This window comes from Gymnodraco acuticeps, unplaced genomic scaffold (assembly GCF_902827175.1).
Source record: "Gymnodraco acuticeps unplaced genomic scaffold, fGymAcu1.1, whole genome shotgun sequence".
Lineage (NCBI taxonomy): Eukaryota > Metazoa > Chordata > Actinopteri > Perciformes > Bathydraconidae > Gymnodraco > Gymnodraco acuticeps.
This window is the reverse complement of record NW_022990701.1, coordinates 2481291-2499487: the sequence shown is the minus strand read 5'-3', so window position 1 is coordinate 2499487 and position 18197 is coordinate 2481291. Positions and strand designations below refer to the sequence as shown.

Below are 18197 nucleotides of genomic sequence, written 5' to 3'. Positions count from 1 at the left end.
ATGGGCTTCCATTGGGCAAATCTTAAACTAGATGATGTATAAAAAGGGTTTTTAAAACTACAGCTGATTTAGTTCCATCTCAATAAAACACTATATAAAAAGAAGGAAAGTCTATCTGTAGTAATGCAAATGCAGTGATAAATCCACGGTACCATTGTCTATTCACATGGAGATTACCGACCCGTTTTACAAGAATCTTTGTCCCTGCAGCCCATCTGTGCAGCTCATCGTCTGCTGCAGCGTCAGTGGACAGGCGTTAGCTGTGGAGAACAAGTCTGTTGTGGTGTGAAGGCGCTGAATACAGACACAGGCTGTCAGGAGGCTCAGTCATGGCTTTGAAATAATTTCTCCGTCATCATTACCTACAGAAAATACATGGATAATTAACTCTGTTAGCAGGTTGTTCTTCACCAATTATCTCAATAATCTACCTTGACATTTATGATAAATGTGGATATTGAAATTATGCAATATGGTTATTTCAATTTTGCGAGAGATGTTATTCCAGCTGCACACTCCCATATAGGCAGGATTTGGTGATTAAAGGGGTACTTCACTGTTTTACATTTCCATACAGTTTGGGGACTTTAAAGCGAGAGATTCATTTGATAAATGGTAAAGGGAAGCAGCAGAAGCTAGGCTAAGGATTTTTAGTCTTGAGAATTGGTTGCGCAAATACGCGATTCCACAGCTTGAGTAGTTACCCAGTAACTCTCTAGAAAGCCTTTGTTAGATCCTTTGTTTGTTAATGCCCATGTCTATTAAAGGCGTCCAGTGCATAACAACATCAGGGTTTATTTTTTCCAGACTTAACAAAGCTTTTCTAAAGCCACAAGACATCAAACAGCTGTGTATGGAGAGTACTGCTCTTCATGAACTTTGTACAATTGGTGGAATTAAGGCCTCGATGAACCCATGTGAAATCTTGCTTTGTTCATTCCAAAGCCATTTGATTTTGGCATTATATAAAACTAAGAAGAGCAGCAAATCACCATATTTGAGATGGAAAAATTACATTAGGTATTAATTGATTATCATGATAGTAAGTGAATATTTTTCTGTTGATAAACTTAATGTGCGGCTTTAGATGGAATGACCCTTCACAATCTGTTTTCAAACACAAAAATAATGCCGTAACTGTACAACAAGAAACACATAACTAAGACTTAAGCCCAGAGTCAAAATACTCAGACATTTTATTTTTACAGTAAAAAGTCAGCAACAAAAATATTTACATAAATCAAAATACTGGAAAAAAAGTTGACAAAAAAACAAAAAATCTATGTTGTGATATTCCGCACAGCTGAGCAGTGACAACAAACAGTTCCTGGGTTTTCTCATAGGTTGACACTTGACAGCAGGCCTGACGTGGCGTACATGGTGTGTGTTCTCTTCTTTATAGCGTTTAGGTATATTAGGTACAGTCACATTTTACTTCTGTCAGATATATTCACTCCGTATCCCATGTACTTCGAATAATGCCATATGACGAATGCAAACAGGTGTTTCAGTGATATCTCAAGACGGCTGCAGCTACTTGCAGGTCAAAGTTCAACATCACCTTCTGGGAATGGAAGAAATATAATTAACAGAGGACATATGTGATTGCCCCATGGTGTGTTAATTTGGTTTTAAAGGGGCTGGCGGCAGGCTCGCAGAGGCCTGCTCCAGAAAGGCCAGCGGTCCGGGGGGAGGAAGGTCGGGGGGTTTGCGCTGCTGAACGCTCACATCCTCCAGCACTTGCTGCCAGTGGTGCAGCTTGGACAAGTGTTTCTGAACCAGTAACTCTTTCCTCTGAAGCTCATTACGTAACTCTGACACATCCTGAAGTGAGGAAAAAAATGTATGTGAGAAGAGAGAAGGCAGTCACAAATGATGACAAATAAATAATACCTAAACACTGACAGCATATCACAAATGCTAGTTTTAAGAAATTAAGGAAATTCTGTTATCCTGGATACAACACATACAATGTTTTGGAGTTTGGGACACCAAGGGTTTGTTTTGTGCTTGAACAGATCATTTACGGATCAATAAAAAACTTGAAAAAATATAAAATAAGAAATAACAATGCATTTATCAGAATAATAATTTACCTCTTTAACCACCTGCTCTGGTTTCTGCACAGACAACTGAAGCCTTTTCTGTAAGAAGAAGCACTCTGTCTGTCGAGCCACGTCCAGGAACTTCTGTATGCACTGGTCAACACCTGCAAACAAAAGACAAATATATGTATTACTATACAGATAACAATTTGAGGTATAAATAAATAAACATGAAAGCTTCACTCACCAGTTCGAATCTCCTCCTGGTCAGTTCCATTAACGTAGTCTTGGCTAACCAGAGATGCAAAACATGCCTAAAGAATAAAAGCAGAGAGAAAACATCAGTACAACTTATTTTCTCTCAATGAGATTGAGATGTTGCACATTAGGGTGCAATGACAACCAGTAACTACTGAAGGCAGTGTTTCCCATACATTGATTTAATTGTGGCGGGGCGGGGGGGGGGGGCGGTGCCCCCACAAATAGAATCAAATTCTGTGGGAAACACTGGAAGGAGAAATTTTGTTTTGACATGAACTTTTGGTTGCGCCTGGAATGATAGCTGCTTTCTCTTTAAGTAATTGGGAAGAGAAACATACACATTCCCGGACGTCAAATGTCATACTGCTAGAGTAGACGACAATTAAGTAATCTTTGGGATAGTGAATATTTAAATACCAAACCTGGTCTTTAGAGTATGGCTAAAACGGTATTGATATCTGAACATTACACTCATACAGTATACGATTGATGAACATCTCAAAACCCTGGACATTTATAAGCTCAAGTTCCTCTAAACCAAACACACATTTTTTTTACAGAGATGAAAAAGCCAGCAGACAAAATGCTGTGTTCGAGAGCAGGTATTCAGTTTCATGGTAACACTTGTGAAACATTTGCTGGAAAAGACTACAAGGGAACACACTCTTCGAGGGCTATTAAATGTCAATTGAAATCTAGAAACTAGTATGCTTGATCATCAATTACTACTATTTTATATGTTTTAACTCTCTTACAGGCAGGATGGGAAATAACTTTTTTGTACACCTAAATATAGCATATACCAGCCCCAAAGAGATTACATAGATTTTCTGGCTCTTGAAGCAAATATAGCTGCCACTTTAGCAGCATTTGGCTGGTGCTCTGAACATCATGAATGGGGGGAACTCCTAAAGTCTCTAGTCTCATAAAGAGACAGTTTTATGGAAAAGTGTGACGTTTCTTTGTGTTGGAGAAGGACACTGGAGCAGAGCTGGGGCTGTCGTGATCAAAGTTTAATATAGCATTCATTCATTTATTTTAACGTCATCTATTATTATAATAAGTTATCCAAGTATTATATTCTATATGAGACATGGTCGAATAAGAAATTATTTCCCTCTGAATCTCATGTGAGACTGAAACACCAGCAAATTAAACACGTTATATCTGCACAAGCTAAATGAGCTAACAACAGTTAGCACACAGCTAAAGAAACTAGCATAATAGCCCCCTACCTCAAAGGAAGCTTCCAGTTCGTCCACCAGCGTGTTGTTCCCCGGGGGTCTGGCAGCGGTACCGGGGAAGCCCGGCTGTCCCGGTCCACCAGGACCTCCGACGGGATGAGCAACGGGCGGCTGCTGACCAGAAAACATCCCACTCATGGACGATGCCATCTTCTGCTGCCCGCTCTACACATGCGCAGTGAGGTGGACGTATTTGCACATGCGCAGTCGGAGGATGTTTCTCTGTACCCTCTTGGTCAAAAGTTTGCGAACACCCTGTTTTCATGTGTGGTTGGTCTAAGGTTGTTTTCATGGTTTGATTGGTTTAAATTAAGTCTTATCTTGATGCTTCAGCACACAACATATGTTAGACCAAGGGTTTCCAACCTGGAGGTGAAGACACTGATAACATGCTTTATATTTTCACGCTTTTCTCTAGGTGTCTGGATTTTAAGATGAGACAATAACTTTGTATATCATCCTGACAGCCATTGTAAAGTCATGATAACTTCCTACTCCATAGTACCTGAAATCTGCGTGGGTTACGTAATAAAAGGCTGATTGAATGTGTACGATTTTGGTATGTCCCTGTCCAAAAGAAACACACACATAATTAATTATGGGTTTATTTATACAACATAGCCTATAAATTACATTTGTGAACCTGGTTGTTTCCATAGAACTTCGGCTGAAATCACAACAGTGTGGGGAAACACTGAATTGATCATACATTGTGACCTATGACATTGATGCTTTAGCTGCAAGTAGACATTGAAGTCACAGATTGGTTTTAAAAATATTGAGCCCTTCAATAGAAACAACATTGTTCATATGTGCACAGACTTCTTGACTTGGTCATTGTTGACATATCCTTGTTGAATCTGGCCAGTGATGAACAGTCAGAGTTTTGCGTACAATCTGATATTTGTGTCAATCTCTCAACCTTTGTGGACCAGTCCGGCGGCAAACTCCACTAGTGTGCGGGTTGGTCTTCCAGACATGCCTTTCCTCAGGTAGGGAACTTCATCTTTGTTACTCATCACTCCTGCGATGTCCAGATGAGCCCAATGAGGAGCAGTGACAAACTCTCGCAGGAATGCAGCTGCTGTGCATGCACCGCCAGAACTAGAAAGATAATAAATCACACACGAGTCATTGAAAAAGCCATGAGTATTGTCCTGGGCCCTGTTCATAATTAATGCAGGCTAACATGCTGTTATCAGGACTTAACAATGCTGTTAATCCTCAATCAGCAATTTTGTCAATCCTGGATGAAGTTATCTTGAGTAACACTGGGCTCTTATTTTGAAAAAATACATAATGAGGGTTAATCGTTTCATTTTAAGATGGAAAAAACTCGAATTTTACGTGTATATTTGTGTTGTTTTAGGGGTCTTCTGTTTTGTGTTCCACAATGTTTCCACACTTTCATCAAAAAAATTCCGCAAAGTCAATTCTGCAGTTCGCCTCAGAATTTAAAGCTAAATAAATTCACTTTTTATCAAGATAAAAGTAAATCTTAATTATGAAAATGTAATTGACATTTTACACCACCAGATCATAGTGACTTGTCAATGACCTGCTTATTATCATGTAAAATCCTAAATTAATCAATATATGTATATCAATATCTATATAATGTGTATATAATATATCTTTCACTATAAATCTTAGAAATATGTAAGGAGCTGCAGGCCTCGCTGAGGGAAGGGAGAGAAACGTACCGGCTGTACTTCCCAACGTTGTTGAGGTCAGCCAGCTGGCAGTCAGTCACCTGTCGGGTGTAATGCTGGAACAGAGGCATCCTCCACACTCTGTCACCTGTCATAACACTAGCCTTCATACACACAGAGACACACACACACACATAAAGACACACTCCATTAGTCAACACAGGAGCTGATAGACTGAGATGCTGAGTATGATTATTGTTCTAACACAGTACCTTCTGCAGCTGCTCCCAGAGCCAGTCAGAGTTTGTAAACACTCCCGTCGCTGCTGAGCCAAGAGCTACATCGATCGCACCTTTGAGACAGGAAAAAACACATTTTATTATTGTTAAATTATCTATGCATACGGTAATACCAGCCTGACATGGCTTTCACACATTTCTGCTCATTTCAGTTGGTTAGTTACATCTTCCAACATGAACACAATTAAAGGAAACTCAGTCATTGTACAGTTTTTGTGACTTTCATGCGCACAACATGGACCAAAATGTGCAAATAAAATCCCAGTCATGCAACACTTTTTCTGCATCTTATAATTGAGCTTTTCTGGTGTCATTAACACTTAAACATAAAATGGACGTCATATGTCCTTATTTATACAATGGTAACTGGATACTTAAAAAACATCTCACCTGTTAGCGTAGCAACATTGACGATGGCTCTGGGGTTGAAGGTGTGTCCGTAGCACAGAGCGTCAGCGAGAACCAGTCGGCCCTCTGCGTCTGTGTTATCAACCTGTACAGAACAACAATACAAACCTGTTCATGTACACGCTCATATTTAAGTACACAAACACATCACACTCAGGTAACTACTGTATTTGCTCTACCCACCTGGATTGTTTTTCCATTTTTGGCCACAACAACGTCACCTGGTTTAGTAGCTTTTCCACTAGGCATGTTCTCACAGAGGGGAGCCAGACCTGATTTATTGTCAAAGGGGAAAACAGACAGATTGTTTTGATTAAAGAATAAGATTAACATGTTGTAGGACAAGACAAGAATCAGACAAAAACAATCTAAACCCTTTAGAGAGATCTTTTTTAGGCATTATGAAACCATGACATGACCAAAATCTCTGTTGGATCAAAATGTTGCACGGTTAAAAAAGTTTGAAGGAATTTCAGTGTCCAGATATTTTCTTTGACTCTTCATTTAAACATTACATAGGTTCTTTTCATGTTCAATCAAAAAATGGTGCATTCAAATTGATTCAAAGTTAGTAAAATATTTTTTAAAATCCACTTCGGCAGGCATGGGGAGGCTTACGCAGCGTCCACACGGCGGCGTGCGTTGAATCTTGCCGGTGGGCGTGTCTGAAACTCGACCAACAACCAATCACATGAATCTGCCGCCCCGGACACGGTTTGACGGTTTGATTGGCTAGAGCTTGTACTGGCATATGATTTGATTGGCTGACGCTTCCGTCTAAGCTTCAAAAGTTGAACATTGCTCAACTTTTGAAGCGAGCAACGCGAGCAAAGCGAAGCGACGGAACCACAATGCAGTTTGGCAAAGCGTGACGTCACCCCATTCAAAGTGAATGGGCAGAAGTGTTGAAGCTTCAACGCACGCCGCCGTGTGGACGGGCCGTTATTAATTAAATACATGTTTCAATCATGATCTATGATAGAAAAATATATTGGAGGATGCATATAATTAAAAGGCTCACCAATAATATTGACGGGCAGCTTCAGAGCTGCTGCTGTGACGATAGAGGCACACACGGTGGCTGCTCCCCCCATATCAGCTCTCATTTCATCCATAGAAGGAGACGGCTTCAGGGAAATGCCACCACTGCAAACAGAGAAGGAAAAAGACAACATTAATGTGAAGGTTTTTTTCTGTTTTGATGGGCTACTGAGCTGGAGTTTGTTTTGTTATGGTTAACCTGTCAAAGGTGATGCCCTTGCCCACTAGGAGCAGCGGGGCCTGCTTGCTGTCCGGAGAGCCGTTGTAGTGCAGCTCCAGGAAGACAGGGGGCTCTTCTGAACCTCGAGACACACTGAGAAACGCTCCCATCTGTTGCTGCTCTATCCAAGCCTGAGATCTACAGAAACACACGAGTTATCAGACATAACAACTTTTAATGGTATAAAAAAAAATCAATCATCAGATAAAAAGAGTTGTCCATATAATTGTATTTCTTTTCTGGTTTACAATCATTTGGTTGGTCTCAACAAAACTGTTTCTTTAAGCCAAAACATCTTGAAATACAACAAACACCAACACCCAAAAGACATTCCAAATACTATGATATAATAAAGAATAAAGCAGAAAATCTTTACAATTGAGAACAGGAACTAGAGGTGTAGTGTGTTGGTTTGAATCGATTATCAAAATAGAAGCCTTTAAATGTTTTGTCCTCTGACTTAGCAATAAATCCAAAGAATGTTTCACCTGTAGATTGACGAATCAAAATACTCTGTTGATTATTTCTGTCATCATTGTGACACTACATTAATGATGAATGACGAACCTCTTATGTATTGTGACTCGTTCAGCATGCGGTGCTAGTTTTTCCTCAATGATGTTGGCAAAAGCTGTTGGAGTAATGTGATTGGCTGGAGCCTCCATGAGCATCCGTGCCAGGTTTTGGCCTTCTGCGTACGTGACTCCTTTCTGCCAATCGGCCGAGTCAGCACTGAAAACAAATACAAACAGATATATGTATTGGCATAATGCCGCATTCATCTGAAATAACTAAACTGTCATATTTCTATCAATAACAGTCAGTTTGCCCTAGCAATCTGCTACAGCCATTTATTAGTCTACCTTCCATGAAGCTGTGTGGTTTACTTTGTTCTTCTTCTTGGATTTGAGTTGGTCATACTGGAACAAACCCAGACCGGCGCCTTCTGCTGCGGACTGGGCATCCCCGCAGCCGTCCACCTCCACATGCTTCACCTCCAGGTCCTGAAGCAGCCGGCAGCCAGCTGAACACACACACACACACGCACACACACACACGCACACACACACACACACACGCACACATGAGTCAGGCAGTAAATCCTCCATGTAGTCAGCACATGGCAGCAGAGTCACGTGTCTTACCTGACATTGCCTGTCTGATGTTCTCCTTGCTGGTGTCCCAGTTCTCTGATCCACACACACCGGCAGTGGTTTTACCCAGCCCGACTACTGCCACACATGGGAAGTCCTGAAGAAGACACAAGGATGATTGTGTTACTCTAGAGTAGATTTTGCAGAAAAAGACAGGGTTTTCTTAATCTACTTCCATGCTTTCTTACCTTGTGGATTCCATAGAATATTCTGCTTTTGCCTTGCTTAAGAGTGGGTCCAGAGCTAGGAATAAAAAACAGAAACAGTTACTTTTGCCAAAAATAGAGGTACAGTGTTACCCACACACTTTTACTGTTGCTATTGCACTACCTCATTTTACATGACGTATATTTGTATTTTGTATCAGACCATTACATGTATAATGTAATTGTCACATAACTAGACTAATTCTGTCAGCTCACAGATATTAAAAACTCACATTTTAAGCAGTTCAGAGAGTTTTCCGGACAGGGTTTGGTCAAAACCTGCAGCTGCTTCTGTCAGATAAAGGCCACCCTCCTCTCCCTCCTTCTCAAACACTCCCAGCACCAGACCCTGCAGACACACACAAACACAATAAGGAACCACATCAGTCCAATCAAATGGTCTTTATCACTGTCGATCAACATATCAATAGCTCTGGTTCTTAAAGTTATAGCTAGTAATTCCCCTTTTGCGTTGTTGTGGCAATCCAAACATATAAAAACATTAAAGTTATTAACGGTAAAGGAGACTGCCAGTATAATTTGTTAGGTGTTGATACTTGTACCTTCGGAAGATTTATTTATTAGTGAAACATTTGAGTAAACATTACTATAAGTACATATATGTGGTTGTATTTGATATACTTAATTTTGCATATTTTATCTATTGGTTGTTTATTGTTTTACTTCTACTTTTTGCCAATAATATAAATCACTTTGAATTGCCTATAATGTGAAATATAAACAAAGATGCTCCGTCTTCAGTTTAAACCATGGATATTTGCAATATATTCGAAGCTCATAAAATATTTTTAGAGGATAGTAAATGAAGTAACTAGTAAATAAACAAAGTTTTGAGCGTTTTTGACACACATCCACACACTGATGCTCTTACAAATAAATACATAATCAAAACACACACACATCTGAATGGGTTAAGCAGACAGTATGAAATGGAGATAAGTCCTGTGTTAGAAACTGATGTAACTGTCAGCTAATGTTGGACAGATACTCACCTTTCTCTCGCTCAGGAGAGTCTGTGACGCAGAAAACGACCTCCCGTGTTTCCCCGCCTGCACGGTCCTCCTCAAGAGAAGCATTGTTATCTGTTGTTCATATATAAAGCCAGAAAATATATTAATACAGAGATGTAGAGGTCGCATGCATGTGGAAAAGGCAATCTCGACCTGACAGCGTCGCGGTTTTCAAACGTCACGAACTAGAACAAAGAGGGAATTTGTCCCCACCTGGCGGCAGAAGCGATGAGCAGCAGGAAGTTTTAAATAAACTGTTAAACAGCGGCATAAACCTTCACTCATCTATTTTCATCATGGGCGTCATTTGCGCTGGGCCATTTCCACTTTTTGAAATGGCCAATTTGGTCCCCAGCACTTTTTAAAAGTATAACTTATAAATGTCATAAACAACACTGGTTTAGTGTCAAGATGTGCAATTTGGACATGTAAGTACTTTTAATAGAACATGTAAAAAGAAAAACATTGCTCCCGCTTTGCAGCACTAAAGCCGTAGATTAAACAGCAAACGGCTGAATAAATAATGTGCATACAATTGCGAGGAGGCTCAACTTAAGGAACATTTACAAATCTGGAAAATCTTTTGTATTGGAATAAACTTCTGGGTTTTTATGTTTTATTACAGAATACATGGTGAAAGGATAAGATGTGTTTTGTCAGTATAGTAGGCCTACTATTTTATAAAAACATTCTCTGTTGTTCAAGTGTCTGACACTTGATAACCACGAATACAAAATACGTAAAAAATTACAAGTAATGATATCACATATATGATATAGTCAGACACTGTGTTTTTTTAAATCAAGCCTAACGAATAATTTGTGAAACACTGTTTTGACTCACTTGAATTGCTCCAGAATATAATTTTCCTGTGGTTTTCTATGCAATACATTTTTGTATTGTAATGCCACTCGTATTTTATTTATTTGTGTATTGTAAAGTGACATTGAATGTTTTGAAAGGTGGCCTCAAATAAAATGTATTATTGTTATTGTATCTGTGCCTCTCTCACAATGTTAATGTTCTTTTTTTCCGACAAGGTTAATCCTGGTGTCAATAGGGAAGATCTGCACGGTTTCTCTACAGCCCATGTTCAGCAGAACAGGTGGTGCAGCTGCCTGGTTTTGCACCCCCACTATAACTTTATCCAGGGTGGTCGTACTCTCACCAAAATCACACTGGTGTTTGCTGTTCACTATAGTTTGTGCACACAAAAGCATTTTACTCTGGACTCAGCAGGTGAAAAACTAGAGAGGGGCTTCCACATGTGGCAGACCAGGCGTTGGTGCTGCGGGATTTGGCACCCCCACTAAGAAATCCTTACTGGCTTAAAACATAATTATTGCAAGTTTTGTGAAAATAAAATTGAATATATTAGTAATATTGCTGTGTTTTCCTTTTGTGCCGTAAGGATATAAATACAGAGGATATCGTATGATGTACAGATTGTAAAACCAACCCGAGACAACTTTGTTATCTGTAAAGTTGTGCTTTATGATTGATTGAAATAATTATATTACTTTAGAAAACAAATAAAACATTTAAATACAAAGCTTCAGATCATGGGAAGATAATAACAACAATAAAACACACATAGACAATAAGATGAAACACATACTCCAGGTTATTATTTAATGGATGTCTACTTTAAATTTCTGTTTGTCACAAGTTTTTAGTATCCAAGACTTTATAACTAATCTAACAGGTGTAATGACTTTTTTCTAACAGTTTGTGAATTCACTTCATAACAGACAAATCAAATCAAAGGATCATTCTTAGCAATGTTCTTTGGATTTGATTTATTACATAAAACCAAAACTCCCCATTATGCATGCATACTTTATGCTTTCTATAGAATAATACTGTAAAAACTGATTTGAAAATGATTAAAGTGACTGGAAAACACAGTTAATGACATGCTATACATATAATGACAATAATAATGATTTATTTACATTGTGCAGTTATAAAGGATGTCCAGAATGCAAAAGAATGATTGGGCTGCAGGAATTTGTGCATTCATTAAGTCTGAGTAGCACTGTCCACAGGGTTGGTTTTACTGTCAGTCATTGTGTTTTGCTCCAGTAACCACCAGTAAATGCTCCTCTCTCAGTCCCTCAGTAAAGCAGGTCCAGAGAAGAGATGGTGGGTTCTTCAGGTTTCTTAATCTCTGGTTTGGGCAGTTTGATCCGGCTCATTGCAACCACTCCACATACGGCAAAGTGAGTGGCAATGCTGCCCACACCCAGCCAGAAGGACCAGTCCAGGCTGTCGTCCAGCACATCCAGCACGAAGAGGTTCTCCCGATGATTGGCTACTCGCTCCGTCAGACTGTGGTGCTTCACAGCTGCCAGGAAACACAGGAGGCCCAGGGAAGCAAAGAAAGCTGAAAGAAAATATCCATATAAATGTTACATTTAACCTTTTTTTTTAAAGTGACCTGGCCAAGAGGGCAGCACAAGCTTTTCTTTTGCAGAAAAACCCTGAAACTAAAGAAACGGACACACTGTTAGACTTTGTACTAGCACACTTTCCAGCTTAGGCAATACAAAAAGAGTTTTAATACACAAACAGCTATCATTTTCATAAGCGGTTTTGATAAAAAGACGTAGAAGCAATCACTTTGAATCTTCTCTTTTTTCCCCTCAAAATTGACTCAAATCACCCCTTAGTAATCAGCTCGGACAATTTCAGGTCCTTCTACCCTTATGAACATGACAGAAGAGAGAAAGGCGTTTTAACTGGACGAATAACACAAAGTGGGCCAAATAAAAAATTGAAGAAATGAGGGTGGAAATCAGCAGCCAAAGAAATAAACTAATAATTAAAGGGTTTTCTTTGAGAGATAGGAATAGGCTTTCCTCACATACATACCGGCAATGAAGTTCCACAAGTAGAGTCCTTTGTGCCCTTTGATGCTCTGGTAGGGAACTTTTCGTGCGTTGTATATGCAGAAAGACAGACTGACCAGAGCAAAGCCCACAGCCACCAGCAGGAAGAGGATCACCATCATGTGGAGGCCGCTGTTCAATGTCCGCACCAGATTTGGGAAAACTGCAGAGACAGGAAACACAGATAAAAACCAACTTTATCAGATGAGTGAGCTGAGCTTGTCATGATGAAAGTGAGTGAAAAGGTGTGAATGAGGTATTTCTCTGTTTCTGTGCAGGTGTATAACTAAGGGTATTATTGCTGTTGATGCAGGAGGTAATGCATGTGTATTAACATAATCAATACACTTTAAATACTAGTTTTACTTTATTTTACAGTATTAGTTCCCAAAAGCATAGTACAATTGTATATTTGATGTGTATTTTTTTAATATTTCAATAAATAAATGTGTGTTTCTATTCTTATCGATATCATACAACATTTTGGGTGAACTTTAACTAATAATAATAACAATAATAATAATAATAATAATAATAATAATAATAATAATAATAATAATACAGCAAAGAGTCTAGAGACAAAGTGTTTTATGCTTCATGGTTGAAACAGGAATAAAATTCAGGACAGCAATAAAGTAAAATCAGACAAATATAATAACAGAAGTTGAAATGGAAATAAAATACCCCAAATTAAGCACCCAATATAAAAAGGCAACATTATAAAAACGATAAGACATGTTGGACAAATAATAGTGTATTTACATCATAATAAAAGTAGCGTTTCTTCTAAAAAAATGAATAAACACACTTAACCACACCACACTACAGGTTGTTTTTGATCTTACTGTATATTTTGGAGCGCCTGTTGCCAAGCCCGCACTTCTTGGTCTTGCCTCCCTGGAACAAACCGTAGTAAATGTCCCCGATGAACTGCTCCAGCTCCGGGTGGGAAGCGTTTACTATCTCCGCCCCGGTTTTGCACAGGATCCGTCCTGCGACCCAGCGCTCCGTGGACAGAGCCACGACCAGCAGCACCACCGAGCCGACGCAGAGCACCGAGGCCGCCGAGAAGGTTATCCGTTTCCACAGCGAAGGCATCTTACGAGCCCATGGTGCCCGGAGGAAGGTAACACTACACCGGGCAGCGACCGCCACGCACACTCGGCGATCACCATGAGTTTAGTCTGAAGTTTATAAAAAGAAAAATATAATATAAGCCTACTCAGATAAAGGACACGTATTGTTGTTCCTCGTAGGGCGTCACTGAGGAGGAGAAACTGAATCGGTGGTCAGAGAGATCCGTTACCGGAAGAAACTCTATCCATGCCTGCCTATTCCTCCCCCCCCCCCCCCCCCCCCCCCACACACACACACACGCACACACCCACACACACACATACCATGTATACATCACTTCAGGGGACATTACATTGACTTACATGCATTTGGACCTCCAATTTGTCCCCATAAGGGAGGCGAGTCCCCACACGTGACTGTGTAAACAGATGTAGGTCCCCACAAGTTGCTAGGCCACACACACACACACACACACACACACACACACACACACACACACACACACACACACACACACACACACACACACACACACACTGCTCTTTATTCAGGAGTATTAACCTTTACATATGGCCTTTTCAGCTGGACATGTATCATGATTGTTGACCATAAAATCATGCAAGCACAGTTAATGGTGTCAGAGTGATATGATCTATTGAGGGCCTAAAGGTCAGAGCATTGGACACAGAGGGAATTAATGAGTTAAACTGAGCTGGATTTATATCCCCACATCTCTCATCTTCTTTATTCCATGCTCTTTCATTAAAGCCTATCTCATAGGTGGTTTAAATTAACACATCAATCATTGTAGTAAACCTATGTTAAAGCAGGCTCTCTAAAGGGAGGACATAAGTTGTTTTAGTATGTAGGGCAGATTATATGGAACAGCCAATGGGCACAGCATATTCATATAGGCTACTTTTATTGGTTTGTGATTGGTATTTTTAAACATTTTTTTATTTTATAATGTACACTTTTAAAAAAGTCATACCTTAGGCAGGAGATTCACCTGCAACATTGTCATTTGAGGCAAGGCAAGTTTATTTATATAGCACATTTCAACACAAGGCAATTCAAAGTGCTTTACAAAAATGAAAGACATTAATAGCATTTAAGAAACATATTATGAAATGATATCTAAAAACACTCATTTAAAAGCAATGATATAAAATGGCATTTAAAAACACTCGTTTAAAAGCAAAGATACATGAATTGCAGTTACAGTGCAGTGTGAGATACACACATCTGAACGAACCCCCCTTTGGAAAATTATAATCTGACCCCATGGTACCTTTTAGTTTTCTCCGAAACTATTCCTCTTTGTTATTTTTAAATGCAAATAGTTAAGTTTACCTTGTCTTTCCAGGACTTTGTTGGTATCCACCGTGAACCAGGGTCTTGAAACCAAAACTAATTTCTGTACCCCATGGTACCTTTTTTAGTTTTCACCAAAACTATTCCTCTTTTCTTTAAATGCACATTAGTTAAGTTTAAGTTGTCTTTTCTTAGACTTTTTTTGGTGTCCTCCGTGAACCAGGGTCTTGAAACCAAAACGGCACACGTAGAGGACTTTAAATAGGTTGTAGTAAAATCCTGCTAAATGGTAAAACTACGCCTTCTAGTGTCGTAAATGTGTACCTGCATTGCACAGACATGACAGTGGATTATGGGTAATCATCAATCCGTTGAGGATAGCTAATGGAACGTGATGCACAACATAACAGTGTCCTTTTTATTCGTTTGTCCTCTGCCATGGAATTGAAGATGGAATAAAGCAGCTGTTCCTGACAATCTCAGAGTGATCCATCACACATAACACAGGGGTTACATGGGGAATACCGCGAAAATGAACAATAGGTTTATCGATAACTTTTTTGTTATCGATAGTCATGAACTTTCTCTTGTGACTAAATATACTCTCCGTTAGTAAACGTTTACTCTGTGTAAAAGTTATTTCTGTGTGTAAAAGTGAGGTAACATGTGTAGATGAATAACATAAACTTTTATTTGTCCCACACATATAGATGTATTTATATTTGTGCCTTTGATTTTAGACTTAATGTAACATAACTGGAAATACCTGTGTGTGTGGGTGTGTGTGAGAGAGAGAGAGTGTGTGTGAGAGAGAGAGAGAGAGAGAGAGAGAGAGAGAGAGAGAGAGAGAGAGAGAGAGAGAGAGAGAGATAGAGATAGAGAGAGAGAGAGAGAGAGAGAGAGAGAGAGAGAGAGAGAGAGAGAGAGAGAGAGAGAGAGAGAGACTCCTGTCCCACCTCCCCATTAAGATACACCTCGGTACAAAGGCCTCCACCACAGCCATCACGATCAACCCAGCCAGCAAAGAAGTCCCGCCTAGCACATGTACCTCCCACACAGCCACCAGCATCAACCCGGGACAGTCACACCTACCTCCCTCCAACACAGCCACCAGCAGCCCATGCACCATCACCCCCACCTACACAGCAGCCAGACCCACTGTCTTGGAAGACAGACAAAGACGATGACACTACTCCCCGTCTTTACATTTATAATGAATAGTTGGTTAAAAAGTTCTGATATTTTAAATATTGAGATTTTACAGTTTCTTCTGTTAACATAAATAGTTGGTTGAAAAAGTTGTAATGCTCAATTTGTATTTGTACACATCACATGAACCTTGGTATGGAATATGAAGTCATGAATCAGTCCTGATGTAACTTTTCTGTGGTGAAAGTAGAGTGATAGAACTATTTTACTCCAAATTATAATTTTCACATTTTAATTTTAGACATGAATAACACATTTATATAGGCCTATAGTGTAATTCATATATTTCACTACTTTTGTGAACCAAAGACTTTGGTAAACAAAATCTGAAACACCAACAAAAATTGATGACATGAGTAAATCTGTGTTTTCACAAGAGTTTTGAAGTTTTCCAAAAATCGGATTTCTCATTTTCAGCTAAGTATCTCATAAGACAGTGCTCTAAGGTGAGTGACTTGCATTTCTAAGACCAGAGACTGTCCTGAACATTTTGATATGTAACACATGGGGTGCCATGTTATAAGAAGTACATTTAAAAGTTGATTTAAGGAGACATCTAAAAATCAAGAAAATACCCTTCACTTCACACTCCAGAGGGTTAAGGCGATTTTATTTTTAAAAGACAATGAAGGCAGGTTATATTGATATATTGATTATATTCAAAGGCAAATGAATACTTAGTCCCCTGAATCTGGAATAATGTACAATTCACAGCACAGCCTCACAATGTCAGGAACTTTTCATCTACAAATTGCTTTGTTCTGGCTTTACTCTTCACTGATTGGTTACAGAAACGTTGAACTTATTGGCTATGGAAATCAGAAGGAGGGGCCCATTATTACATTACATTTCATTTAGCTGACACTTTTATCCAAAGCGACTTATAATAAGTGCGTTCGACCAACAAAATACAAACTTGAAGAAAACAGAATCATATAAGTACATCAGGTTTCATAGAGCAAAAACATTTAAAGTGCTACTCAACTGGCTTTAGATAAGCCAGTGCTTTATTAGTATATAAGTGTTTTGTTAATAGTTCTATCGCTCGAAGTGGAGTCGAAAGAGATGAGTTTTCAGTCTGCGTCGGAAGATGTGTAAGCTATCTGCTGTCCTGATGTCAATGGGGAGCTCATTCCACCATTTTGGAGCCAGGATAGCAAACCCACGTGTTTTTGCTGATGGGAACTTGGGTCCCCCTCGCAGTGAGGGTGCAGCGAGCTGTTTGGCTGATGCAGAGCGTAGTGCACGTGCTGGAGTGTACGGTTTAACCATGTCCTGGATGTAGGAAGGGCCAGATCCATTCGCAGCATGGTACGCAAGTACCATTGTCTTGAAGTGGTTTCTAGCAGTTACCGGAAGCCAGTGAAGGGAGCGGAGGAGCGGCGTGGTGTCGGATAATTTAGAAAGGTTGAAGACCAGACGAGCAGCTGCATTCTGGATGAGCTGCAGAGGTCGGATGGCACATGCAGGTAGACCAGCCAGGAGGGAGTTGCAGTAGTCTAGGCGTGAGATGACGAGAGCCTGGACCAGAACTTGCGTCGCTTTCTGGGTCAGTTGGGGACGTATCCTCCTGATGTTGTAAAGCGTGTATCTGCAGCAGCGGGTTGTAGCAGCTATGTTTGCAGTGAAGGACAGTTTGTTATCTAGGATCACACCCAGATTCCTTGCAGTCTGAGTCGGGGAAACAACAGAGGTGCCGATGTTGATTGTTAGGTCAAGAGTGGGACAATCTTTTCCCGGAAGGAAAAGCAGTTCAGTCTTGTCAAGGTTGAGCTTGAGGTGGTGAGCAGACATCCACTGAGAGATGTCAGCTAGACAAGCAGAGATGCGTGCGACGACCTGGGTCTCTGAGCGGGGAAAGGACAGAATTAATTGGGTGTCGTCAGCGTAGCAGTGGTATGAAAAACCATACGACTGATCCGAGCGAGTTTGTGTACAAGGAGAAGAGGAGGGGACCAAGAACAGCGCCCTGAGGGACCCCTGTAGTTAATTGACAAGGGTCGGACTCCGACCCTCTCCAAGTAACCCTGTAGGTGCGGTCTTTGAGGTATGAGGTGATGAGGGAAAGTGCAGAGCCTGAAACTCCAAGTTCTTGGAGAGTGCGAAGGAGGATCTGATGATTCACTGTGTCGAATGCAGCAGACA

General features: G+C 40.1%; 3 protein-coding genes across 3 annotated transcripts; all 3 read right to left on the bottom strand.

The window, feature by feature from the left end:
- Positions 1-1166: 1166 nt before the first annotated feature.
- med28 (mediator complex subunit 28) lies at positions 1167-3743 on the bottom strand. The gene is made up of 4 exons (XM_034231541.1): positions 3542-3743; positions 2293-2359; positions 2097-2209; positions 1167-1824 (listed from the first exon to the last, which is right to left on the bottom strand). The coding sequence occupies exons 1-4, from the start codon at positions 3698-3700 to the stop codon at positions 1621-1623; spliced, it is 543 nt and encodes a 180-aa protein (XP_034087432.1). The 5' UTR covers positions 3701-3743; the 3' UTR covers positions 1167-1620.
- A 396-nt stretch (positions 3744-4139) lies between these two features.
- Positions 4140-9753, bottom strand: lap3 (leucine aminopeptidase 3). Its single transcript, XM_034231540.1, is given in 14 exon segments — positions 4140-4654; positions 5254-5366; positions 5475-5554; positions 5892-5994; positions 6093-6181; positions 6931-7055; positions 7150-7308; positions 7738-7902; positions 8034-8053; positions 8055-8194; positions 8316-8421; positions 8513-8567; positions 8764-8879; positions 9544-9753. Coding segments are annotated over 14 exon segments (1605 nt in total). The 5' UTR covers positions 9691-9753; the 3' UTR covers positions 4140-4467.
- Positions 9754-11178: 1425 nt separating this feature from the next.
- Positions 11179-13550, bottom strand: clrn2 (clarin 2). The gene is made up of 3 exons (XM_034231524.1): positions 13298-13550; positions 12436-12615; positions 11179-11947 (listed from the first exon to the last, which is right to left on the bottom strand). Exons 1-3 carry the CDS (start codon positions 13548-13550, stop codon positions 11679-11681), a joined length of 702 nt encoding a protein of 233 aa, XP_034087415.1. The 3' UTR covers positions 11179-11678.
- Between the last annotated feature and the right edge of the window lie 4647 nt (positions 13551-18197).

Bases quoted from the DNA above. Each gene is read 5' to 3' on its own strand.
- med28 (XM_034231541.1), bottom strand. From the start codon at position 3,700: ATGGCATCGTCCATGAGTGGGATGTTTTCTGGTCAGCAGCCGCCCGTT. The intron at 2,210-2,292 runs GTGAGTGAAGCT...TTTTGTTTGCAG, and splicing joins CCAGGAGGAGATTCGAACTG to GTGTTGACCAGTGCATACAG. The intron at 1,825-2,096 runs GTAAATTATTAT...TCCTCACTTCAG, and splicing joins CAGAGCAGGTGGTTAAAGAG to GATGTGTCAGAGTTACGTAA.
- clrn2 (XM_034231524.1), bottom strand. From the start codon at position 13,550: ATGCCTTCGCTGTGGAAACGGATAACCTTCTCGGCGGCCTCGGTGCTC. The intron at 12,616-13,297 runs GTAAGATCAAAA...CTGTCTCTGCAG, and splicing joins CAGGCGCTCCAAAATATACA to TTTTCCCAAATCTGGTGCGG. The intron at 11,948-12,435 runs GTATGTATGTGA...ATTTTCTTTCAG, and splicing joins CTTGTGGAACTTCATTGCCG to CTTTCTTTGCTTCCCTGGGC.